The 27487-nt window shown below is 39.0% G+C and overlaps 1 protein-coding gene across 1 annotated transcript; it reads right to left on the bottom strand.

Annotated features, from left to right (window-relative positions):
• Positions 1-8214: 8214 nt before the first annotated feature.
• LOC132515450 (Fc receptor-like protein 1) lies at positions 8215-27228 on the bottom strand. The gene is given in 13 exon segments (XM_060141866.1): positions 8215-8286; positions 9440-9471; positions 10040-10111; positions 10338-10420; positions 11622-11649; positions 12720-12836; positions 13183-13461; positions 13605-13720; positions 13722-13881; positions 20610-20799; positions 20802-20878; positions 23157-23177; positions 27198-27228. Coding segments are annotated over 13 exon segments (1278 nt in total).
• Between the last annotated feature and the right edge of the window lie 259 nt (positions 27229-27487).

The raw sequence follows: 27487 nt of genomic DNA, 5'->3' as shown, positions 1-27487 counted from the left end.
GTAAGTTTGTGTTTGTACAAGCTTGGGGAAAATAGAAAGTTTCCTCTGAAACAACAAAGCCCAGGACTGTGCCATGCTCCTGTGTGTGCCCTGGGAAATCCCAAATAAAGAATTATTATAAAAATTGGTCCTGGGCCAGTGACCACCCAGGGCTTAGAAGAAGTAAATACAAAATGGTTTTTGAGGGACACAGTCAGAAACCCAGGTCACATGGAATTCCTACACTGCACAAAAATCTTCTTAATCTAAAATCACAAAACTCATCAACTTATGAAGAACAAGATTCAAAATATACAATAAATACAGGCTTTAAATACCTAAAACTTCAGAAGAACTATCTAAGAATTATAGTATATTAAATGTATTTAAACTATTTTAAGGTTGTTAAAATAATAAAGTACAGTTGACTCTTGAATAACACAGGTGTTAGGGGTTCCAACTCTCCATGCAATCGAAAATCCATATATAACTTTACAGTTGGTCCTCCGTATCTGTAGTTCTGCATCTGCAGATTCAACCAATTATGAATCATGTAGTAGTACATGTATTGAAAAAAAAAAGATATATAAGTAGACCCATGCAGTTTAAACCCATGTTGTTCAAGAATCAATTGTATTAAGCACATAACAGTAAAATACTATAAATAATAAAAAGACAAATTTGAAAAGTTATAATAATAATATTTTTGAAAACTTAATGTGTGCCAAGTATACTTTTAAGCATTTTAAACAAATGATTTTACATAATTAGCAAAACAACATCATATATTAGATACAATTGCTATCCCAGTTTTAAGCATGAAAAACACACAAAGGTTAATTAAGTTGACCCAAACTGCAGGACTAGTAAATGGTGAGACCAAAATGTAAAACCAGACAACTCTTCAGAAACCATGCTTTAAAAATTTTGCTACTAATATCTCTGAGAAGAAAAAAAAAAGGGGGGGCTTCCCTGGTGACGCAGTGGTTGAGAGTCCACCTGCCGATGCAGGGGACACGGGTTTGTGCCCTGGTCCGGGAAGATCCCACATGCCGTGGAGCAGCTGAGCCTGTGAGCCATGGTCGCTGAGCCTGCACGTCTGGAGCCTGTGCTCCGCAATGGGAGAGGCCACAACAGTTAGAGGTCCACGTACCGGAAAAGAAAAAAAAATGTAGTCATTGAAATAAGAAAGAAATTGGTTAAACTGATATAGCTGAAGAAACAATTAGTAAACTGAAAGATAGAGATTAAGAAATTGCCCAGAATGCAACAGGGCTAATAAAGAAATGAAAAATTGGAAGACTAATTAAGAGTCATGAGAATAAAGTCAGAGGGTCCAGAAAACTTCTAATATGAATTTCTGAAGGATAGAATTAAAACAATGATGAGGCAATATAATAATAGAGATAATAATTAAGTATTTTCTAAATTTGAAGAAAGCCATGAATCCTCAGGTTTAAGAAACATTTATCTCAAGCAAAATAAATTCATATTTAGACACAGCAGAGTGAAACTACATAAGACCAAAGATAGAGAGACTTAAAAGCAACCAGTGAGAAAAGACAGATTAACTACAAAGAAACAACAATTAAACTGAGGGAAATTTTCTCAAAGGCAACAATAGAAGCAGGAAGACCATGGAATAAAGTATTAAAACTATTGACAGCAAATCTAAACTATCAGTCTTAAATTCTGCTTTTGAACCTCTGGACAAATGAACTCACAGATTGTAGCAAAAAGAACTAGAAAGGAAAAGTTCATAAGGAAAGAAATTGGACCACAGTGACATTATCATCATAGCAGAATAAGAATTTTCTTCTGTCTTTCCTCCAAGACCACCAGTTTAGACAATCACCAAAGAACAAGAGAGTCTTGTGGAAATCCAGGAGTCCAGCAGAGAATTTCTGATACACTCTCAGAGCAAAAAACTCAGATATTGGATAGATTGAAGGGGAATATTGAGGTGTGCTGTGTGACTGAGTGGTGGGGAGCAACTGGGAAAGTGGCAGATAGGGCTCTCAGAGAGGACCAGAGGGACATGAGTGCTACTAACTGCATCACAGAATCCATCAGGATGTCTGCCTGTGAACCACAGGGGATGCCTCACCTGCAGATCCCTCCAACTGGCCCACAGGCACCAATAGCACTCCGCAGGCCTCACTCACACATTCCCCCACTGCAGGAATGGTTCTTTATGTATGTTCCCAATAGCTGCAAGAATCATCCTTTGAAGATGGCTAGTGAGCACACACAGAAAGCTGAACCAGCTCTGTGGACTTGGGAGAAATGACACAACTTAAGCATTCAGGACCACCCTAGAGAAAGCAAAAAGGAGTCTGGCAGCACCCGGCCTGGCAGATCAAGAGAAGTCATACAAGCTTAAGAATTCTCTTACAAGAGAGAACACGAAATGTGGATCAGGTTCACCCATAGAAAAGTTCTAAGAAAGCCTTAGAATTCCTAGCGGGCTGACAGAAAGTATTTTTCTCCCAAAGTCAGCCAGTAAAGACTGGAGAAGGAGACTGCTTCCTCAAATGTGAAGACAGCAATGCAAGACCCCAAGAGATATAAAAATAAAGGAAATATAATACTACAAAAGGAATACAATCATTTTTTTCAATAACCAGCTCCAAAGAAATATGGATCTGTGATTTATGCAATAAAAAATTCAAAATAACTATTCTAAGGAAGTTCAGTGAACTATAAGACAACACAGAAAGACAATTTAATGAATTCAGGAAAATAATACATGAGCAAAATGCAAAATTTAACATAGAGACAGAAATCTTTAAAAAGAACCAAACAAAAATCCTGGAGCTGAAGAATACAATAAATGAAATAAATGCAACAGAGAGCATCAAGAATCGACTAAATCAAGCAGAAGAATCTGTGAAGTATAGAAGACACATCCTTTGAAATTATCTAATTAGAGGAGAATAAAGAAGTAAAGAATGAAAAAGAGTGAAGAAATGCTATGTGAACTATGAACTACCATTAAGAGAAATAATCTATTCATTATTGGAATCCCCAAAGAAGAAAGGGAGAATGGGGCAAAAAGCTCATTTAAAGTAATAATGGCTGAGAACATCCCAAATCTGGGGAGAGATTTGGACATCCAGTTCATAAAGCTAATAGGTCACCCAAAACTTCACCCCAAACAATCTTTTCCAAAACACATGATAATAAAATTGTCTAAAAGCAAAGGCAAAGAAAAAATATTTAAATAGTAAAAAAAAAAAAAAAACTCTACATAGGAACACCCATAATATTATCAAACCTTGCAGGCTAGAAGAAAGTGGGATGATATATTCAAAATACTGAAAAAACAAAACAACAACAACAACTAAGAAAACTACTGGGAAAAGTTGTCCTTCAGATACAAAGGTGAGATAAAGACTTCAACAAACAAAAGCTGAAGGAGCTCATCACCCACTAGACCTGCCTTATAAGAAATGCTGAAAGAAGTTCTTTAAGTTGAAGTGAAAGGATGCTAATAAAGAACATAAAAGCATATGAAGACATAGAACACATTGGTAAGGGTAAATATATAGTTAAATTCAGAATACTGTAATACTACAATATGGTGATGTTAATAACTTAACTCTAGTATAAAGTTTAAAGGACAAAAGTATAAAAATAAATATAATGATAATAATTTGTTAATAGCTACACAATACAAAAAGTGGTAAATTGTGACATCATAAACATAATGTGGAAGGAGTAAAAGGGTAGAAGTTTTGTATGCAGTTAACTTGTTATCAGCATAAAATGGACTGTAATATCTATAAGATATTTTATGTAAGCCTCATAGCAACAACAAAACAAAAACCTACAGTAGACACACAGAAGACAAAAAGAAAATCTAAGCATACCACTTGAAAAATCATCAATTCAGAAAGGAAAACAATGAGAGGAAGGAAAGAATAGGAAGCTACAAAAAGGCAGAAAATAATGAATAGGATGGCATTAGTAAGTTCTTACATATCAAGAATCATTTAAATGTAAATTAATTCAATTCCTCAATCAAAAGGCTGAGTGGATAATAAAACAAGGCTCAACTATATATGCTCACAATAGAAGCATGTCACCTATAAGGACACACATAGGATCAAAATGAAGGAATGAAAAAAATATTCTGAGTAAATGAAACCAAAAGAGAGAAGCTATATTTATATCAAACAAAACAGACTTTAAGTCAAAAGCTATAACATGAGACAAAGAAGGTCATTATATAATCTAAAAGGGGTCAATTTATCAAGAAGATATAACAATTATAAATATCTACGTACCCAACATTGGAATGCCAAAATATGTAAAGTAAATGCTAACAGAACTAAAGGAGAAAAAAACACTAACACAATAATAGTGGGGGGCTTAACTATCCCATTTCTACAGTGGATAGATCATCCAGAGAATCAATAGGGAAACAGCAAATTGGAACAACACTACAGACCTAATAGACCTAACACACATATATAGAACATTCCACCCAACAGCAACAGAATACACACAGTTATCAAGTACACATAGAACTTTTCCTAGGCTAGATAATATGTTAGGTCTCAAAACAAGTCTCAACAAACTTAAGGAGAAATAAATTATATCAAGTATGTTTTTTCCTACCACAATAGTATGAAACTAGAAATCAATAACAGGAGGAAAGCTGGAAATTTTACAAATAAATGGAAATTAAACAACACACTTCTGAACAAAAAATGGATCAAAGAAGAAAGCAAAAGAGAAGTCAAAAAATATCTTTAGACAAAATAAAATAAAAACATAACACACCATTACTTGGGAATGCAGCAAAAAGAGTCTAATGAGGAAAGTTTATGGCTATAAAAGCCTACATTTAAAAAAACATAAAAGAAAGACCTCATATGAACAACCTAGCAGTGTACCTCAAGGAACTGGAAAAACAAGAAAAAACTAAGTTCAAAGTTAGCAGAAGTAAGGAAATAATAAAGATTAAGCAAAAATAAATGAAATAGAGAATAGGAAAACAATAGAAGAGAATAAGAAAGCTAGAGCTGGTTCTTTGAAAAGATAAAAAAAATTGACAAATCTGTAGTTAGATTAATCAAGAAAAAGAGGACTCAAATAAATAAAATTGTAAGTGAAAAAAGGAGACATTACAATTAATACCACAGAAATACAAGGGATCAGAGGAAACTACTATAAACAATTATATTTGACAAATTGGACAACACAGAAAAAATGAATAAATTCCTAGAAACATTCAATCTATGAAGACTGAATCATGAAGGAACAGAAAATCTGAAGAGATCAGTAATAAATAGGACATTGAATCAGTAATCAAAAACTTCCCCAAAAAGAAAAGCCCATGACTGTATAGTTTCACAGGTTAATTCTGGAAAGCATTTAAAGAAGAATTAAAGTCAATTCTTCTCAAGCTGTTCAAAAAATGGAAGAGAAGTAAACATGTACAAAAAAATTTTATGAGGCCATAATTACCCAGATACCAAAGCAAAACAAGGGCACTACAAGAAAAGAAAAAAAAACCTACAGGCCAATATCCCTGATGAATATAGATGCAAAAAAAAATCCACAAAATACTAGCAAATTGAATTCAACCACACATTAAAAGGATCAAATATCATGATCAAGTGAAATTCATTCCTGGGATACAAAGATGGCTCAACATATGCAAATCAACAACTGTAATATATCAATTTAATAGACTAAAAATTAAAACTATAAGATCATCTCAATAGATGCAGAAAAGACATTTGACAAAACTTTTCATGATAAAAAAACTTTCAAAATTGAATATATAAGGAATGTATCTCCATATAATAAAGGCCGTATATAACAAATCCACAGCTAATATCATACTCAAAGGTGAAAAGCTGAAAACTTTTCTTCTAACATCAGGAACAAGCAAGAGTGGTCATTCTCACCAATCCTATCCAACATAATACTGGAAGCCCTAGCCAAAGCAATTGCACAAGAAAAAGAAATAAAAGGTATCCGAATCAGAAAGGAAGAAATAAAATTTTGTACGTGAATGACATGATTTATATATAGAAAACCCTAAAGACTCCACCAAAAATCTTCTGGAAGTAATAAAATACAGTTAAATTTCAAGATAAAAATAAACACACAAAAAATCAGTTGCATTTCTACACATTAACAACAAATTATCTGAAAAGAAATAAAGAAAACAATCTCATGTATTATAGCATCAAAAACAATAAAATACTTAGGAATAAATTTAACCAAGGGGGTGAAAGGTCTGTATATTTAAAACTATAAGACCTTGATGTAAGACATAGAAGAAGACACAAATAAATGGAAAGATATCTCTTGTTCATGGATTGAAAGAATTAATATTGTTAAAGTGTCCATACTACCCAAAGCCATCTATACATTTAATGCAATCCTTATCAATATCCCAATGATATTTTTTCACAGAAATATAACAAAGAATTCTAAAATTTGTTTGGTGCTACAAGAGTCCCCAAATAAGCAAAGCAATATTGAGAAAGAAGAACAAAGCTGGAGACATCACACTTCCTGATTTCAAACTATATTGCAAAGCTATCATAATAAAAACAGTATGGTATTGGTATAAAAACAGACACATAGACAAATGAAACAGAATTGACAGCCCATAAATAAACTTAGGCATATATGGTCAATTAATAATTGACAAGAGAGCCAAGAATATTCAGTGGAGAAGGGATAGTTTCTTCAATAAATGATGTTGGGAAAACTGGATATTCATATTAAAATAATGAAACTGGACTCCTATCTTACATTACTCACAAAAGCAAGACAAAAACAAACACATAGATACAAAAAACAGATTAGCAGTTACCAGAGGAAAAGAAGGTGGGGGAGAGCAAAGTGGGTAAAGGGAGCCAACTATATGGTAGTCGACTGAAACTAAACTTTTGGTGTTAAGCTCACTGTAGTGTAAATGGAAGTCAAATTATAATATACACATAAAATTTATATAACGTTATAAACTGTTACCTCAATTAAAAAAAGAGAAAAATAGAAGAAAAACAAATGAGGAAAAAAAATGAATAAAAAGAGTTTAATAACTGGAAAATAAAGAAAAACATGGTTAAAATGGTAAATTTTATGTTATTTATATTTTAGCAAAAGAAAAAAAAAGAAAAAATATATTATGATTTATCGTATAACAGGATACTACACAGCTTTTAAAATAGTACAATAATCTATATACAGACTTTAAAATATTTCATGATATTTTATTAAATAGGTATACTTCTAAATACCTATATATTCACATGTATGTAGAAGTGTTTCTATAGAAAAATATCTGCAGAGCTAAGATTTTAACAATGCTAAGCTTTTAACAATGGGTACCACTTGTGGTAACTTATAGGGAAGACTTTAACTTTTACATTATATACTTTTAAAATGTTTTAATTTATGTGTTAGCTTATGATTGTTTTAAAATTAAAATACAGATTTCAAACCATATTATCACGTTTTCAAAAAGTTTGTGAATTAAGGAAGAAAACATATTCCTAAAGCTTTCAGAGGTTGCAACAAATACAGAACTTTGGATGTAGTGAAACCTACTGAGATTATATCTCCTTATAAATATGGGGGCGTCTAGATTGGCACCTAGATTGGCCTGACATACAAAATATGTCATTAAAATTTAGTATAACTGCAATGGTATTTTATGTAACTTTGCTTTAATTTTAGTTTGATAACAAATTCACTGAGTCACATATTTTATGCAGAAACAGGATGATTAACATAAGGGGCAGGGCTGGAACTCTGTACTGTCTAAGCAGAGAAAGCACTTGGACAAAAAATTATGGACACAGCTTTCTGTATGGAGCAGTCCCACAAAATCACTAACTTTGGGTTCATGCTTTCTAAGCTTCATTGTCCCTCTACCCCATGACCTCAAGTTCTTTTATTCCTGTCCTGTTTCCTCTTGTAAAAAGAACTCAGAGCAGAGTTTGACCTGTACCTGAAAGAACCAGTAGGAATCCGGTTCTAGTAACAAAGTTCTTCCCACTCCTGAGTTCATGTTGGTTCTCCTGGGTGATCTCTTCAAAGCTTGAGCCAACTTCACTTCACAGTAGATGCAGGAATAATCTCATGGAGGTAAGCACCTGGATGAGGTGTACTGGAACGCTGATTCTCACAGGATCTCTGAAGGACATATTAGTTCGGAGGTATAGGGTCATGCATGGTTTCCCAAGAGCAGAATCTTCTATAACTTTACATAGCATCTTCATAGTCCACATCTGTAAGATCCGCCTTCTTCAGCCTAGAATAGATGGCTGAGGAGTTCTAAAAGAAAGATACATGGATAGAACCTGAGCAGGGAAGACAAGTCGAACATGTTTCCCACAGGTCCTCTTCCCCAGTCCTCTTCCAGTCAGCCTGGATGCACCCTGTCATGGTGCACCACTCAAGACAAAATTTGGAGCCTTTTGGAAGACTGTGGCCCTAGGCCACCATTTTCAAAGGGCCTGCGTCCCACTGTTGGGCCACTGAGACGCTCCTGATGAGCTGCAAACTGACCCATACAAAGCCTTCTCTCATTTTTATGAGTCATTGTTAGGCTGTTCCATGGACTATAATTTTTCAAGGATGTCATAATTTTGTATTCATAAACTAAATTTAGCCTGTTACTGGAGTTTATCAAGGACTTGAACTCTGTCCTGAGATATTTGCCTGCCACACCATACTAGACTCAAATACAAAGCACCTCCTCTATTTGCACACGTGCAGAGTTGGAATTTATGCAATTTTCTGAAAGCCTTTTTTTTTTTTTTTTTGCGGTACGCGGGCCTCTCACTGTTGTGGCCTCTCCCATTGCGGAGCACAGGCTCCGGACGCGCAGGCTCAGCGGCCATGGCTCATGGGCCCAGCCGCTGCGCGGCATGTGGGATCCTCCCAGACCGGGGCATGAACCTGTGTCCCCCGCATCGGCAGGCGGACTCCCAACCCCTGCGCCACCAGGGAAGCCCCAAAAGCATTTTTGTATCATCAGTGAAATCTTGAATTGATCAAGGCAGAAATTACTGATTTTTTAATGACAAAAATCACTTAGGTTGGCTTTATTCAATATTAACTTAGTTTTTGACACGTTGTTTGGTTAAACACAAAATGATGTATGTATGGTTCAACAGTATTTCAGGATAAAGATATTCAAATCTATAGAATTTTTAGACTAAGCATGCACTACAGTTTAGCTACGAACCTTCCATATGTCCATTGCTAAAAAAAGTATACGTGAGCCTCTAAAATTACCTTGTACAATGACACTTTACTGTTATAATCAAATATTTTTATCCCTGTGGTGTGAGGAGATAAGGTAGGAGATAGACCATGAGATATCTTGTTTTTCCTAAGTGGCCATAATTTTAAAAATTTGAGTACCTGTCCCCAGAAGAAAGAGAGAAAGAGCATGGAGGAAAGAACAGGGATTCTAACTCACCTTATCCCCCGTATGCATCCCAGGGGGTTCTTCTGTGGAGACAAACATATGTGAGATTCCATTTAAAGTCCTTCATTAAATTAGTGTTAAAGGCTTCTTTCTGTACTGTCTATTTCCCATGGACTTACTTCCATTAATATTTTCTGTCTCACTTTTCTGCCTATCACAAATATGACTCCTTACTGTACAGAGGAAAACTAGTACCTAGGGGGAGTGAGGGTCCGCCAGCCCCTCCTGGCATTTGTACCTCTCAGCATTTCTGTGCCTACCAGGTATGGGATGGGACAACAGCCACAACTAGGCAGCTGTATTGGGGTGCTACAGGGAGTACATAGCTGGTACCGTCTCCAGTGCTGCCATCTGACTGAGGAGTGAGATATACAGGAGGCCAAGTTAGCATCAGCACTGGGATCTACTCAAGACAGCTTCCAGACCAAAGGCCAATCTTCATATAAGGCACAGCAATGCTCATAGTCAGCTCCAAGAGCAGAAACAGCAGCACCAAAGAACAGAGCCATGTTGCCATACACAGTCACTGATTATCCTCCTGGTTCCAGGAAAGACAAAAGTCAGAGACAAATTCACTCCCTCATGTCTCACCTGTTGCCGGTTGCTGTTCCTGCTGCACACAGTACACCAAAGAATAAACCTCATCCCCACTTACAACATTCACTGAAAGAGAAAAAAGGAGGCATCATGACATGACACAGTCCCTTCTTCCTGCCGTTTAACTCACTCCATACCTACCACCTATCACAGCCATGAAGATAGATGAGTCATTTATTTGTAGAGGTGGCTGGGACACAGCAGGGTCAGATTTGGTTAATAGACATCACCTTATTGCTTCTTCCCCAGCTTGGTCTGCCTACTTTGGCCCAGGTCATTTGGGAAGCCTCACCATTTTCATAGTTATGGTGTAGTTGCTCTGGGGCTTGTGAGTTGAGATAGGTGGATTCTTGGGGCACAGGGCTGGGAAGGCTCCTGCAAACACAGAAACACATGCTATCTATCTGGGATAGCATCCTAGATGTCCCAGACACAACTATCTGGGATTATGAGTAAAACACTGAAGGAGAGAAGCATGTTACAAAGTGTCCTGAATAGAATGCTAATTTATGGGGAAATCAGAAATCAGCACAGCTGTCTGATACAAGCCCTATACTTGCGCTGAGCAGGGCATTGCAGAGTATCACTGGAGTATATATTCCACAAGTGTACGGTTCTTATTTGACAGCTTACTGTGGTATTGCCCACACCCAGAATAGTGCCATTCACATCATAAGTGCTCGGTAAATATTGAATGAAAAATTATTGATTCACTCCAGATGGAAACCAGTTGCTAAGCAGAACAAGCAGCTTGAGGAAGGGAAAGAAGAAAATGCTCTTGCATGTGCATCACTGAAAAAGTGCTATTCTGATTTGGAAAAAAATATGGTTTTTGTTGGCAAAAATAATAACAGTATAAAATGTATCAACTAAACACTGATATCCCCCGATGGAAGTATTTTTAAAATCTTTTCCTTTTCTAACCAACAAGGACCTATCGCATAGCACAGGGAAAAATACTCAGTATTTTGTAATAACCTATAAGGGAAAAGAATCTGAAAAAGAATATATAACTAAATCATTGTGCTGTACACCTGAAACTTACATGACATTGTAAATCAACTATACTTCAATAAAATAAAATCAAAAATAAATTTTAAAAAATCTTTTCCTCTTCTAAGGAACTTGATCAACAATTTTGCAGTATGTTTATTACTTATTCTCTGGCCTGCATTATGGAAATGTGTGTATATCTTAACTACTCTAGGATACTTAAAACTCTCAAGATCTCTCCATATTTTCATGCTTTCTAGCACTCAACAAAATGACTTACAGACTCTCAGATACTGGTTGACTGAATAAATGCACGAAACTGGTCAATATAATAGAACTGTCTTATTCTGTAGATTTAGTGAGGGAGACAAATTAGGAAAAATGATGAAAGGATTTAAATTAATTAGTTAATATATAAAAGAAGAGGAATAGCAAATGAAGTTACCAGTGGAAGAACACTGGAGTAGCAGTTTTGCATATGACAAAATATGGAAAAAAACTCATGAGAGAGAACAATTCAAAAAATTGTTTGAAATAGATTTTTCTACATTAACTGTGCACACAGAGATAGCAGAGGTCTCACCTGAGTGGATCCCTGGCTGAACGACTTCCTGCAAGTCAAACAAATGAACATACATGTCAATGAGGGAACTCTCTTTCTCAGTGCTTTCATACAGCCCCTGTGCAGGGAATGTGCCTTGTTCCAGGATGCCCATTGCAAGATGTCACTGTGTGCTCAGAGGACATCCTGGCAATTATTTGGGCAGATCCTTCATATTGCAGATGAAGAGATTTAGGTCCAGAATAGTTAAGCGAGCTTCCCAAAGACAGTTAATACCAGAATTGGACTTGAGCCCAAGGCTCTGTACCCACACACCTATAACATTTTTTGGTTTGGGTTTTAGAACCATATGACCTAATCCTATCATGACAAAAGGCACTTCCATAGACACAGTATAGTTGGGGTGACGTCTCCAAAGATGCCCAAAAAGCTTGGAATTTAAGTAAGAATCTCACATTGTCCTCTCTTGCCCCATCTCCAACTTGCTCAATGGAGAACAGGAAACCAAGATTAAACATACAAATAAATAGGTAATAATCAATTGTAATAGCGTGTGAAGTTATTGGTACTCTGAGGAAGAATAATAGAAGAGAATTGTAAGCTGTGTGGTCAGGTGAAGCCTCTTGGAGAAAATGACATTTAAGCTGAAAAGTGAGAAACACTCAGCAAAAAGCATATGTCTGGATGTGTGGGTAAATATTTCAGGGAGAAGAAAAACCATGTGACAATATTCTAAGGCAAATAAGAATTAGTGCAATGACTTTACCTGGGAGATTGTCAGTATAGCTGGAACTGCTAACTGTATTTCTCTTCTAAGTGGCTGATTAGTTATTTTAAGTAGTTACATTTTTGTATAAAAATTAAACCACAGAAGTACAAGGTATCAATTTAACCTCAATTGATAATATGTGGGGATGAAGGGCTTTACTAAAAACTTTTACTACTTTAATAGGTGCCATTCCATGTGCTGGGGCAGTGGGGATGGCTATGAGCAGATCTATAGGCAAGGTGGCTAATGGGATATATTCATCCTTATTAGTATATATGTCACAAATCTTGCCTTATCTCAGTGAAAACAAAGGTCACAGTAACAAAATACCAATCTCTATAAATACAAACCTATTTTTCTCTTGAGCCAGCAGCAAAATAATAGGGCCATATTGGTGGGACCAGAGATGCCAAGCAGCACCTCCATGACTCCTGAAGTAAGAACTTCTTTTCTGTCCTCCGTAGGCACTGAAGGGAGAGACCTATACATGAGCTGCCAAGGAGAAGGGCTTGGGTTTGGAGAGCAGATATCTTGAGTGTGGGTTGAGGAAAGGTCTGCTCTTCCTGGGGGAGTTGGGGAGGTAGGACTTACTTATGCACCTAGGGACTTGCAGCTTATCACATTGTTGAGAGAAGAGAGGCACCAGTTTTGGTGTCCCCCATGCCCCCTCAGATATATCTCCCAGGACAGGACTACCCATAGAAGCCTCATCTTGGGTAGCACACCACCAGAAACTTTGTGGGGTCAGCAAAACTCTCCCAGAATGCTGAGAAAGAGACATTGACCGAAGTAGTTCCACAGCATGAGCTATACCTATGATATTGAGTGATACCACCTCACTGCGCTGGGCCACCAGGCCATTGTTGGCCTCACAGTAGTAGTTTCCATAATGTTCTGCAGTCAGAGAGAGGTTGAAAGTCACTCCTCCTCCAGAGGGAGCTGAGCTGCTCCCCAGGGCGACATCCTCATGATAAAACTGGTACAGGATCGGGGGAGAGCCTCTCCAGACCTCGCAGTGAAGCTCCACCACATCCCCCAACACAGCCTGGGCCCCAGGAGCCCTGAGGGTGAGGACAGGGTGAGACACTGGAACTGAGAGAGACAGTAGACTGTCAGAGGGGGTCTCTGATGATGACAGACTCACAATCCCTTCCCACAGAGGCTCAGCGCCAGTTAACTTCCTCAGGGTGCCCCAGGGGAACATGTTGGCTGAGCAGAAAGGCAGTGGAACTTACTTCTGACAGTGATGCTCACCAGCTCACTGAGCCTGGGGCCATAGCCATTGTCAGCCGCACAGTAATATTGCTCAGAGTCACTCTCCCTCACCACAGAGATCCCAAACATCACCGTCAGTCTTCATTTCCAGGTTTAAACCCAGGGCCCCTTTGTACCAGAAGAAGGTGATATCTCCTGTGCCCCCAGTGACCAAGCAGACAAGAACCAGCTTTTCTCCCTCCATCATGTATCCACCTGGAGGTTGTATCTCCAAGCTCACGTTACTGATGGGGAGTCCTACATGAACACAAGATGACACAGGAAGGCCCTGAGCAGGGAGGGTTTCAGGGACAGGTTATGTGCGACAGTCCTGAGAGCAAAGGCCTCCAGTGAAGTCAACAGCTTATATTGTTTAAAGGTGGGGCAGGGAGCTAGTGGGCAAAGGGGGTCCTGCTGATTTGGAATTGGCATTGGTTGGGTTGATGGTGGTAGGGTAAGAAAGACACTGTAATATTCCCATGGAGGCTACAGTGTCTTCTCCCTGCCTAGGACAGTGTGATACCCAGAACCCTGATCTCTCAAACTCCCATTTTTCAAGACACAATAGTGTAATTTTTACAAGTCTAGGTTACAAATCACATTGCCTGGGTTTGAATGTTGGTTCCAACTCTTCTTGTGCATGCTTGATCAAATTACTTAACTTCTCTGAGACTCAATTTCCCATCTGGAAAATGGAGAAGATAATGACAGTTATCTCCTACAGTTGTGATGCTTCAATTAAACAACATGTGAGTCAGATTGGTTCAAGATGATGGAGTAGAAGGACATACACTCACTCCCTCTTGCAAGAGCACTGGGATCACAACTAACTGCTGAACAATCATTGACAGGAAGACACTGGAACTCACTAAAAAAATTACCCCACATCCAAAGACAAAGGAGAAGCCACAATGAGATGGTAAGAGGGGCATAATCACAATAAAATCAAATCCCATTACGCTGGGTGGGTGACTCACAAGCTGGAGAACAATTACACCACAGAAGCCCACGCACCAGAGTAAAGGTTCTGAGCTCCACATCAGGCTTCCCAACCTGGGGTTCTGGCAACAGGAGGAGGAATTCCCAGAGAATCAGACTTTCAAGACTAGTGGGATTTGATTGCAGGTCTTTGACAGGACTGGGGGGAAAAGAGACTCTACTCTTGGAGGGCACACACAAAGTAGTGTGCTCATCAGGACCTGCGATAAGGAGCAGTGACCCCATAGAAGACTGAACCAGACCTATATGCTAGTGTTGGAGAGTATCTTGCAGAGGCAGGGGGTGGTTGTGCCTCACTGTGGGGACAAGGACACTGGCAGCAGAAGGTCTGGGAAGTACTCCTTGGCATGAGCCCTCCCAGAGTCCACCATTAGCCTCACCAAATAGCCTGTAGCCACCAGTGCTGGGTTGCCTCAGGCCAAACAACCAATGGGGAGGGAACTCAGCCCCACCCATCATCGGACAAGTGGATTAAAATTTTACTGAGCTCTGCCCACCAGAGCAATAAGCAGCTCTACCAACCACCAGTCCCTCCCATCAGGGAGCTTGCACAAACCTCTTAGATAGCCTCATCCAGCAGACAGCAGAAGCAAGAAGAACTACAATCCTACAGCCTGTGGACAAAAAACCACATTCACAGAAGACAGACAAAATGAAAAGGCAGAGAGCTATGTACCAGATGAAGGAACAAGGTAAAGCTCCAGAAAAACAACTAAATGAAGTGGAGATAGGCAACCTTCCAGAAAAAGAATTCAGAATAATGATAGTGAAGATGATCCAGGACCTCGGAAAAAGAATGGAGGCAAAGATCAAGAAGATGCAAGAAATGTTTAAAAAAGACCTAGAAGAATTAAAGAACAAACAAACAGAGATGAACAATACAATAACTGAAATGAAAAACACACTAGAAGGAATCAATAGCAGAATAACTGAGGCAGAAGAACGGATAAATGACCTGGAAGGCAGAATGGTGGAATTCACTGCCATGGAACAGAATAAAGAAAAAGGAATGAAAAGAAATGAAGACAGCCTAAGAGACCTCTCAACAACATTTAATGCACCAAGATTCACATTATAAGGGTCCCAGAAGAAGAAGAGAGAGAGAAAATATTTGAAGAGATTATAGGTGAAAACTCCCCTAACATGGGAAAGGAAATAGCCACCCACGTCCAAGAAGTGCAGAGAGTCCCAGGCAGGATAAACCCAAGGAGAAACACGCTGAGACACATAGTAATCACACTGACAAAAATTAAAGACAAAGAAAAATTATTAAAAGCAACAAGGGAAAAATGACAAATAACATACAAGGGAACTCCCATAAGGTTAACTGCTGATTTCTCAGCAGAAACTCTACAAGCCAGAAGGGAGTGGCATGATATATTTAAAGTGATGAAAGGGAAGAACCTACAACCAAGATTACTCATTCAGCAAGGATCTCATTCAGATTCGATGGAGAAATCAAAAACTTTACAGACAAGAAAGACTTAAGAGAATTCAGCACCACCAAACCAGCTCTACAACAAATGCTAAAAGAACTTCTCTAAGTGGGAAACACAAGAGAAGAAAAGGACCTACAAAATCAAACCCAAAACAATTAAGAAAATGGTAATAGGAATATACATGTCGATAATTTCCTTAAATGTAAATGGATTAAATGCTCCAACCAAAAGACACAGGCTCGCTGAATGGATACAAAAACAAGACCCATATATATGCTGTCTACAAGAGACCCACTTCAGACCTAGGCACACATACAGACTGAAAGTGAGGGGATGGATAAAGGTATTCTATGCAAATGGAAATCAAAAGAAAGCTGGAGTAGAAATACTCATATCAGATAAAATAGACTTTAAAATAATGTTACAAGAGACAAGGAAGGACACCACATAATGATCAAAGGATCAATCCAAAAAGAAGATATAACAATTATAAATATATATGCACCCAACATAGGAGCACCTCAATACATAAGGCAACTGCTAACAGCTATAAAAGAGGAAATAGACAGTAACACAATAATAGTGGGGGACTTTAATACCTCACTTATAACAGTGGACAGATCATCCAGATGAAAATTAATGAGGAAACACAAGCTTTAAATGACACAATAGACCAGATAGATTTAATTGATATTTATAGGACATTCCATCCCAAAACAGCAGATTACACTTTCTTCTCAAGTGCACGTGGAACATTCTCCAGGATAGTTCACATCTTGGGTCACAAATCAAGCCTCAGTAAATTTAAGAAAATTGAAATCACGTCAAGCATCTTTTCCAACCACAATGCTATGAGATTAGAAATAAATTACAGGGAAAGAAAACGTAAAAAACACAAACACATGGAGGCTAAACAATATGTTACTAAATAACCAAGATCACTGAAGAAATCAAAGAGGAAATCAAAAAATACCTAGAGACAAATGACAACAAAAACAAGATGATCCAAAACCTAGGGGATAGAGCAAAAGCAGTTCTAAGAGTGAAGTTTATAGCAGTACAATCCTACCTCAAGAAACAAGAAAAATCTCAAATAAACAATCTAAACTTACACCTAAAGTAACTGGAGAAAGAAGAAGAAACAAAACCCAAAGTTAGTAGAAGGAAAGAAATCATAAAATTTTAAAGATCAGAGCAGAAATAAATGAAATAGAAACAAAGATCAATAAAACTAAAAGCTGTTTTTTTGATAAACAAAACTGATAAAATATAGCCAATAAGAATTAGATTAGAAATGAAATAATTTCTAATAATCAATGATTAGAAATGAAAAAGAAGTTACAATGGACACCACAGAAATACAAAGGATCATAAGAGACTACTACAAGCAACTCTATGCCAATAAAATGGACAACCTGGGAGAAATGGACAAATTCTTAGAAGGGTATAACCTTCCAAGACTGAACCAGGAAGAAATAGAAAATATGAACATGCCAATCAAAAATAATGAAATTGAAACTGTAATTAAAAATCTTCCAACAAACAAAAGTCCAGGACCAGGTGGCTTCATAGGTGAATTTTATCAAACATTTGGAAAAGAGATAATACCCTTCTCAAACTCTTACCAAAAAATTGCAGAGCAAGGAGCACTCCCAAATTCATTCTACAAGGCCACCCTGACCCTGATACCAAAACCAAAGATACTACCAAAAAAGAAAATTACAGACCAATATCACTAATGAATATAGATACAAAAGTGCTCAACAAAATACAAGCAAACAGAATCCAACAACACATTAAAAGGATCATACACCATGATCAAGTGGGACTTTTCCCAGAGATGCAAGGATTCTTCAATATATGCAAATCACTCAGTGTGACACACCATATTAACAAATTGAAGGAGACAATCCATATGATCATCTCAATGGATGAAGAAAAAGCTTTTGACAAAATTCAACACCTATATATGATAAAAGCTCTCCAGAAAGTGGGCATACAGGGGACCTACCTCAACATAATAAAAGGCATATATGACAAACCCACAACAAACATCATTCTCAACAGTGAAAAACTGAAAGCATTTCCTCTAAGCTCAGGAACAAGACAAGGATGTCCACTCTCACCACTATTATTCAACAGTTTTGGAAGTCCTAGCCACGGCAATCAGAGAAGCAAAAGAAATAAAAGGAATACAAATTGGAAAAGAAGATGTAAAATGGTCACTGTTTGCAGATGACATGATACTATACATAGAGACTCCTAAAGATGCCACCAGAATACTACTAGAGCTAATGAATGAATTTGGTAAAGTTGCAGGATACAAAATTAATGCACAGAAATCTCTTGCATTCCTATACACTAACAATGAAAGACCAGAAAGAAAAATTAAGGAAACAATCCCATTCACCATTGCAACAAAAAGAATAGAATACCTAGGAATAAACCTATCTAAGGAGGTAAAAACCCTGTGCTCAGAAAACTATAAGACACTGATGAAAGAAATCAAAGATGACACAAACAGATGGAGAGGTATACCACATTCTTGTATTGGAAGAATCAATATTGTGAAAATGACTATATTACCCAAAGCAATCTACAGATTCAATGCAATCCCTATCAAATTACCAATGGCATTTTTTACAGAACTAGAAAAAATATCTTAAAATTTGTAACACCATACACAAAAATAAACTCAAAAGGATTAAAGACCTTAATATAAGACCAGAGACTAAAACTCTTAGAGGAAAACATAAGAAAAACACTCTTTGACATAAATCACAGCAAGATCTTTTTTGACCCACCTCCTAGAGTAATGGATATAAAAACAAAAATAAACAAATGGCACCTAATGAAACTTAAAAGCTTTTGCACAGCAAAGGAAACTGTAAACAAGACAAAAAGACAACCCTCAGAATGGGAGAAAATATTTACAAATGAATTGATGGACAGAGGATTAATCTCCAAAATATATAAACAGCTCACACAGCTCAATTTTAAAAAACAACCAACCTAATCAAAAAATGGGCAGAAGACCTAAGTAGACATTTCTCCAAAGAAGGCATGGCCAAGAGGGAAAATCTGCTCAACATCACTAATTATTAGAGAAATGCAAATCAAAACTACAATGAGGTATCACCTCACACTGGTTAGAATGGGCATCATCAGAAAATCTACAGACAACAAATGCTGGAGAGGGTGTGGAGAAAAGGGAACCCTCTTGCACTGTTGGTGAGAATGTAAATTGCTACAGCCACTATGCAGAACACTATGGAGGTTCCTTAAAAAACTAAAAATAGAATTACCATATGACCCAGCAATCCCACTACTGGGCATATACCCAGAGAAAACCATAATTCAAAAAGACACATGCACCCCTATATTCATTGCAGCACTATTTACAATAGCCAGGTCATGGAAATGACCTAAATGCCCATTCACAGACTAGTAGATAAAGAAGATGTGGTACATATATACAGTGGAATAAAAAGGAACGAAATTGGTTCACTTGTAGAGACATGGATGGACCTAGAGAGTATCATACAGAGTGAAATAAGTCAGAAAGAGAAAAACAAATATCGTATATTAATGCATATATGTGGAACCTAGAAAAATGGTAGAGATGAACCAGTTTTCTAGGCAGAAATTGAGACACAGATGTAGAGAACAAACTTATGGACACCAAGGGGGGAAAGCGGTGGGCAGTGTGGGTGGGTGGGATGAACTGGGAGATTGGGATTGACATGTATACACTGATGTGTATAAAATAGATAACTAATAAGAACCTGCTGTATAAAAAATTAAATTAAATTAAATTTAAAAAAAAAGTAAAAACAACATGTGTGAATCACTAGAACAGGGCCTATGGCATATGAACTGTCCAGAGGTTTTTTGTAGTGGTCTAGGTTCACGGAGTTGAGTTTTGAGGAAGTCTGGGAAAGCCCAGCTTTCGGAATGTATTAGCAATTGTTTTATGGTATCATGGCTACATCTTTGTCTGAGAGTGGGCGAGGATGTCAGAAACGTCAACCATGTTATATGGAATAACACGGTTCAGAATCAGAAAACACCCTCATTCCTTTTTATCTGTCAAAATCAGACCTCAGCTTCTCTTCCATAAGCCCTTCCCCCATAGCCTTTTCCTCAAGGCCTCCTCTTACCGCCTCAGTCAGATTTCTCCCTTCTTTGTAGTTTTTATTAACAGCCGACCTTTATGACACCACCACACATTTCACCCTAGTTGTTTAGGAGGCCCGTTAGGCATCAGCTTCTCATAGTCAGGGACAATATATTATGCAGCTATTTCCTCCACACCCTCCAGCACAGTGATGACACATGGTAAGGGCTTCCTAAAAATTCTTTTGTTTGCTTGAATGCGAATAGCAAGGATAAGGGAAGACCCCTAAGAACTCTGATAAAAAGAAGCTCAGGTACATGTCTCAAACAGCATCCATGCATGCAGGAGCAGAACACAACAGTCAGGGAAGACCAGCCTCGTACCTCTGCCCTTCTCAGCCCACCCCAGCAGAGGCCCCCACCGGAACTCACCGTGTACTTGGATCTGGACTCTGCAGCTCCTTTTGACTCCGAGTGGTGTTGCCTTTGCTTGACACCAGTAGGACCCTGAGTCTTCCCTCCACACAGCAGGAATCCAGAGCTCTGGGATGCTGTCCCAGTCCAGCCCTAGGGGTCTGCCAGCTTTGTAGAAGCGGAACTGGAGCTGAACATCTAACTTCTGTGGAGGGGCTGGGTTTCACAGGCCAGGGTCATTGAATTCCCCTCTATGGGCCAAGAGGGGCAGGGTATCAGGAAGAGCTCTAGAGGGAAGAGTTAAACACATATTCTAGGGCAATGGGGTTCAGAGATCCTGATGGGTGTCACTTTGTGTTCTCAGCATTTGCTCTCAGCAAGACTCAAAGGTCCAGCTCATTGGACATGGAGACCACTTCTCACATTACCACCCTGCCTCGACATGGCGCATGGGCTTTCAACTGCTCACCCCCAGCACCTCCTGCCCCTGTGCTGCATCACTTCCTTCTACAAGGCAACACTTACCTTTGACTTGGTTAATACTCTTTGAAGTTTCTATCCATGGACTGAAAACACTTTTGGAGACAATGCAGGGATACTGATGACTGTCACTAGAGTTGGCATTGGAGATGGTGAAGCTTGAAGTTTTAGGAAAATATATTTCATTCATCCTTGTTATAAGCCATATTGGTCATTTTCTTCTGTTCCCATTGCCCTGATGTCTCAGACCCACGCTATCTCTTTCAGAGATAGAATATGAGACATGGAGAATCAGTCTGGGAAATACTCAGAGGAACCCTATTTGTTCCGTACTGTTTCTCTCCTGCCCCTTTTATTGCTATTCCTAATGGAAGGAAGAGGCATGCATTTGCCTAGAAATACCCTGCATCCATACATCCACATGGCCCAGATCCCTTGATCTGGGACCTCTATACAAACCCCTATAGGAAGCATGTATCCCTTTTTGGCCATAGGGGTTCTTTTCCAGATGAATTAAAGATGAGTAAAGTTGTGTTCTGCTTTCATCTCATCTCCTTATCTTTCCCAGTTGCAGCAGCCCATGAAACATCAAAAGTCCTGATTGCGTTTGCTCTCAGGACATTTGTTTATCCAACCCTCAGAGCCTCTGTTCTTTCGGAAGTTTTAAAAGTATTCCTAAGAAAAGCCTCTTTGTCTCCTCATCAGATGAAAATGCTAAGTGTTCTAGATCACTGAGGGGTGATTCCTAGTCCAGTATCTATAATCTCCAAGCCTTCCAACTGGAATGCTTTACCCTAGGACTTTAAAAAATTCAGTTCAACTGTGGTACCAAAATATTTGCCCTGTGCTGAGGCCTGGAATACCCTGTGCATTAATCACTTTCTCTCCTTGGAAAACTGTAGTCCCCAGAGGACTGAGGAGCAGCACAGCTTTGGGTGCATAGCAGAAAAAGTGACTAAAAGAGGCATCTAGGCACCTGTAACCCACTCTTTTGAATGGGTCTGGGGTGGAGATGGAATAGGACACTGGACAGGGCAGTTTGCATGGGTCCAGAGCTCAGTCTTGCATCTTGGAGCTTGTTTCAGAAAATTCTCAGGCATAGAGACTACCTGGCAAATTCCTGGTGGCAGAAGCTTTGTTTCTTCATCCTGGATGTGGCTTTGGACTTTTGCTTAGGCTATGACTGGTCAGGCACATTTACAGAGTAAAAGCAGAGCCAAGCACAAGGTATCATGGAATTAACATAAGGCATGAGTTAGACTTGGACAAACATCAGGTGAGGAAACCAGAAGCCTGAGTTAGTTCTGAGTATCTCTTGTCATAGGAATTCCAAACCCTGTGTTCCTAGTTGCACATGCAGCCTGTGTTGAAGTAGCAGGATAATCTCTTTTAACCCTGTGCTTATTATTTTAAGCACAAGACAGCAGTCCTCATATATATTAGATTTAAACATACTTCAGTGGAAGATTTCTTCTGGGGGAAAATTTCCTCCTCTCCTCATCCGGTACAAGTAAGACTGAATCAGGAGCAAACTAATGAAGTAAGTTTGCATAAACCAGAATCTAAGAGAGAAAACGCAGTGGGGTAACAGTTGTGGCTGCAGAGCAAGGCCGAAAACAGGAAGAAGGCAGCAGTCTACAGTTTGTACTTGGCCCACGCATTGACTGTAATGTTGTTCTCCGTGGAGACGTGACTTTGGCATTTTTTCCAACACTTCTGGTGGAGTACCCAGCTGGGACTACACAGGGGTCTTGGAGCCCTTCTGCCAGAGGGCAGAGATTTTTCTATAACATCAACCTTCAGCACCCCCTGACTTCCTTGTGCAAATAGCATTACCCTCCCTAAGCTGGGACGTCCCAGAAAAAAAAAGATTGTGGTCTTGAGAAGGTCAGAGCAAGACCTGCTCCATCAGCTGAGCATGTACATGTCACGTGCAGAGACTGCTGTGAACACAAGCACCCTGGGCCCAAGGGGGCTGCTGTCATCTGTACACTGGATATCAAACAGCCATCCACAGGCCTCCTGCACTGGTTCAAGTGACAAGATACCTGCAGACCTTGAAGAAGAAAAGGAAGTGCAACTCACCAGTTGCTTCACAGAGTGGAGCTGGGAGAGAATTTAGCAGAGATCAGTACAGGGCAGCAAATCCCAAACATACCCAAAGTTTAACTCCCACTAAGGCTTTCCCAACAACGCACCGTCCTTCTTTTGTGCCCTTCCTCTCTTTTTTCTCTCTTTCCCTCTCTTTTTCTCTTTTCCCCTTCTTATCTTCTTATTTTCTCCCCCTTCCCTACCCTGCTTCCTTCCTCCTTGCTCTCTGTTCCTTTCCCCACATTCCACATCAATCACCTGCCTACAAAATGACACAGAGTTCTGTTTTATGATTGTAATTTCCAATAACTTCTTTCACTGTGGTTATGAGATGGTGCCTTTGTTGTATAACTACTTAGCCGCTCCCTTCCTCAAGCCCATCATCCTCATTCCCTTTCTCAAAAGTCTGATGATCCAGCTCTAGACTTGCTGACTCATGGTAACAGCAGTCAGGCAAGGAGAGTGGACAGGCTTATGCTCAAGACATGATGCCCCTTTATTTAACAACTTCAAGGCAGAGGAGGCTTAGGTCCAGAGAAGGACTTCAGATTTCTCCAAAGATTCTCTCTTATCCCAAGGATTTGACCATAATATTATGGCATAATAGTCAAGAACAGAAAATCCTGGGGAAAACGCAGCCTTTGTAGCCAGATGACATAGACTTGAATCCTGGCTCTTCCTCTTACAAGCTGTGTGACTCTGGGAAAAATGCTTTACCTCTCTGTGCTTTAGTTTTCTGTAAAATGGAGATAATAATAGACCTACCTCACATAGTTTTGTGAAGATTAAATGAATTGATATCCACAAAATGCTTAGAAGAATGCCTGAAATTTATCTAGCATTTAATAAATATTATCTCACTATTATTATCTATTTTAGGTCAGTTCAGTCTGAGATGCCTACTGTTTATATTAAATGTTTATTTGAATAATCAGTTCCTCAGGAAGGAGAAGGGAATCAATGAGGGTTAGCATGAAAATCACATTTTATTTTTGCATCCATACCACAAATAATTTTGAGTGCCTACTATATGCCAGGCATTGTACATCACACTTAGTTTGCAGGAATGAACATGAATGACAATCTTTTCTGTCAAGGAATTTACATTATAGCGGGAGAGAGCCAATCAAAAAAATATATATGTAACATGAGTTTAGAGAATGGTCAGTGCTCTAAGAAAAATACAGTAGAAAAATAAGTTACAGAATATCTTGGGATGGTCTTGACTATTTAGATATATGTCAATTGAGTAGAAACATGAATGAAATTAGAGAACAGGCCTTCTGAATATTTGGGAAATAGCATTCCTGGCAGAGAAACAGCAAATGCAAAGACCTTGAGAAGGAATGAGCTTGTCCAAGGAAGAATGAGAAGGCAGGTACACTGGGAACTGACTAGGTGAGGGGAACAGTGGTTGATACTGGTATGTGAGAAGTAAGCAGGGGCCAGTCACAGAAGGCTTTGTGGGCTTGGTAATAGCTTTGGATTTTGTTCATGATGTAATGGAGAGCGATGGACAGTTCTGACTTAATTTGCATTTGTAGAATCATTCTTCCACTGTAGAAAGGACAGACATGCAAGAGTAGCAGGGAGAACATTAGTGGGAGTTTAGTCTGGAAGAGTGAGGATGGTGGGTCAGGCTAGGCAGTATTGGTGCTGTGAAGGGGACAGATCTCAGTATATATTCAGAAGTAGAATCAATAGGAATTACTTATGGATTGGATATAAAGTGTCAAAGACAGAGAGGAATTAAATATAACTCCTAGATTTTTGGCCATAGCAACCAGAAGAATGCTGGTGACGTTTACAAAAATGGAGAAGTGGTGGGGAGAAATAGGTTAAGTCCTATGGTGATGGTGATTCATGTGGAAGATCAAAGGATCTGTTAGGACATATTGAGTTTAAAATGCATATTAGACAGTTGAATGGCAGTTGAATATATGAAAGGTGTTCAAAGGTGGGATCGAAGTTGGATAAATAAGCTTGATTTTAAGCTGTTTAAACTTAAAGTGACTAAAGTGTATAACTTAGGGAATGAGTATGGATGGAGAAGAGAAGTCTACATACCAATCTTGAGAAACTCAAACATTTCAAGGTCAGTAAAGCAGCAGGTATTAAGTTAGAAAGAATACCAGCAGAATACAGTATTTAGAAGCCAAGTGGAAAAGTATTTCCAGGAGAGGGAATGATCAACTTATGTCAAATACCCCTGAGATGCTGAATAAAATGAGAAATAAAAATTGAATCCTGGGTGAGGCAACATAGAGGTGGTTGATGATATTAACAAGAGCAGTTTCAGTGGAGTGGTGAGGACAAAGATTGATTGAAGTGGATTCAATAAAGGATTAGGAAGAACAATAAGGACCTAAAACAGTTTAGCAGTTTCCAGGGGTTAGGAATGAGGGACGAGTTGACTCTAAAGAGATTGAGGGCATGAAGGAATTTTTGAAGTGATGGAAATCTGTATTTTGATCGTGGTGGTAGTCATATGACGCTAAATCTTTGTCAAAAATCATAGACATTGCATCAAAAAAGTGTATCTTACTGTAATGTAAATTAAAAATGAATTTTAAAAAGAAAGGATAGGAGGAGATCAAGTAAAGATAATGACTCACTGAAAACTATAAAAGGATGTGCAGAATGGTGAAGCAAACGGAGGTCACATTTCTATTATTTTAAGATAGAAGATATTATGGCATATTTGTATACTTATAGGAATAATCCAGGATGGAGAAATATTTTGATGATGGAGCAAGGGACTCTGGGACCCAGTGCACAAGTGGAGAGTCCTGTCTTCAATTCGGATGAGGGAAAATATATCCATAACAGGGAGAGAAAAGGCAGAGTATGTAAATGCAGAGGTGGACAGGTTGATAAATACAGCCGTATAAAGATGAGGAAATTTCTTTCGATTGCTTTTATCTTTCTCACGTTATAAACTAAGAGTAAGAAGAGAAAAGTTTGAGGAGAAAGGAGTGGGTATGAGGAAGTGGTCATCAAGAATGGAAGAGCAGGGCTTCCCTGGTGGCGCAGTGGTTGGGAGTCCGCCTACCTATGCAGGGGACACGGGTTCGTGCCCCGGTCCGGGAAGATCCCACATGCCGCGGAGCGGCTGGGGCCGTGAGCCATGGCCACTGAGCCTGCGCGTCCGGAGCCTGTGCTCCGCAACGGGAGAGGCCACAGCAGTGAGAGGCCCGCGTACCGCTAAAAAAAAAAAAAAAAAATGGAAGAGCATTGACTCTGAAAGAATAGGAGGATTGCACGGCACCAGAGATTGGTGGTCCTACATTTAAAGAAAGATACGTCAGCAGGATTGTACCTTTTGCTTAGAGTCACATTCAGCTGCTTAGGCACAGGTGTGAAGCATGCAGAAAAGTGTGTTAGTCAGGAAAGTGCTATGGGGAAGAGGGATGAAGGTATATCCAAGGGGAGTATTGTGATAAACTACAGAATCTAAGTACTGTGAGAAGTGAGGACATGGAGTGTAGTAATTTGACAGTGGAAACCTAAGCCTGGGGAGGGGAAGGCATGTTGAATATGGAGCATTAGAGAAAGTGAGCTGGAAATACAATGTAGTCGGGTAGGGAGGTGGATGCTGAAGTCAAATATTTTGGAAGTGGGACCGTCGTTGGTAATGATAAGTTCTAGGGTTTGATGGTAGAAATGGGGAAGTCAAGGAAAGATATAGGAAAATCATGTTGATTATAAGAAGGGCAAGGAACTGAGAGGCCAATTTGTTGTTTGAATTATCTTTGTGGCTATCGAAGCCACCAAGAACAAAGTCAGAATCAAAAGTGGAAAGAAAGAGAACACTTCCTATGAGATAAAAACTAAAAGGATAGTTTTCTTCCAAAATCTGGCTTTCCAGTGTCTATGACTTTCTGCCCAACTCTAAGCCCTCAGTGGGAAGTAAAGATCTGAGCGTGCCTGACCATTGCCTGGCAGAAACTTAGTCCTGAGAAGTTCCAATGCTCTTCAGGAAGCCGGGCACCAGGGAATGGAAACCCATACCCTTTTCTGAGTTGTCCTACTCACCACAGATCAACAGCAAGCGCCTCAGCAGCATGAGGACCGGGTCAGGGGACTGGAACTGGAGGTGCTCTCTCATCAAAAAAGAATTCACCTTAGAATCAGGAGGCAGTGGCTTGTCAGAGGTTTGAGGAAGTCGGGATCAGAAGTCACACAATTGAAAGCACACATTTACAGAGATAGAAGAAGGAACAAGAGCCTTCTGATGGCCAATCTCTATTTCCTCAGCTCTGGAGGCCAAGAAAATTAAATATAATCCTGTTTATAGTTTGGTTCTATTTCCAAAATGTGAAGAT

The sequence above is a fragment of the Lagenorhynchus albirostris genome, chromosome 2, assembly GCF_949774975.1.
Source record: "Lagenorhynchus albirostris chromosome 2, mLagAlb1.1, whole genome shotgun sequence".
Classification (NCBI taxonomy): domain Eukaryota; kingdom Metazoa; phylum Chordata; class Mammalia; order Artiodactyla; family Delphinidae; genus Lagenorhynchus; species Lagenorhynchus albirostris.
This window is presented reverse-complemented; position numbering and strand designations above follow the sequence as displayed.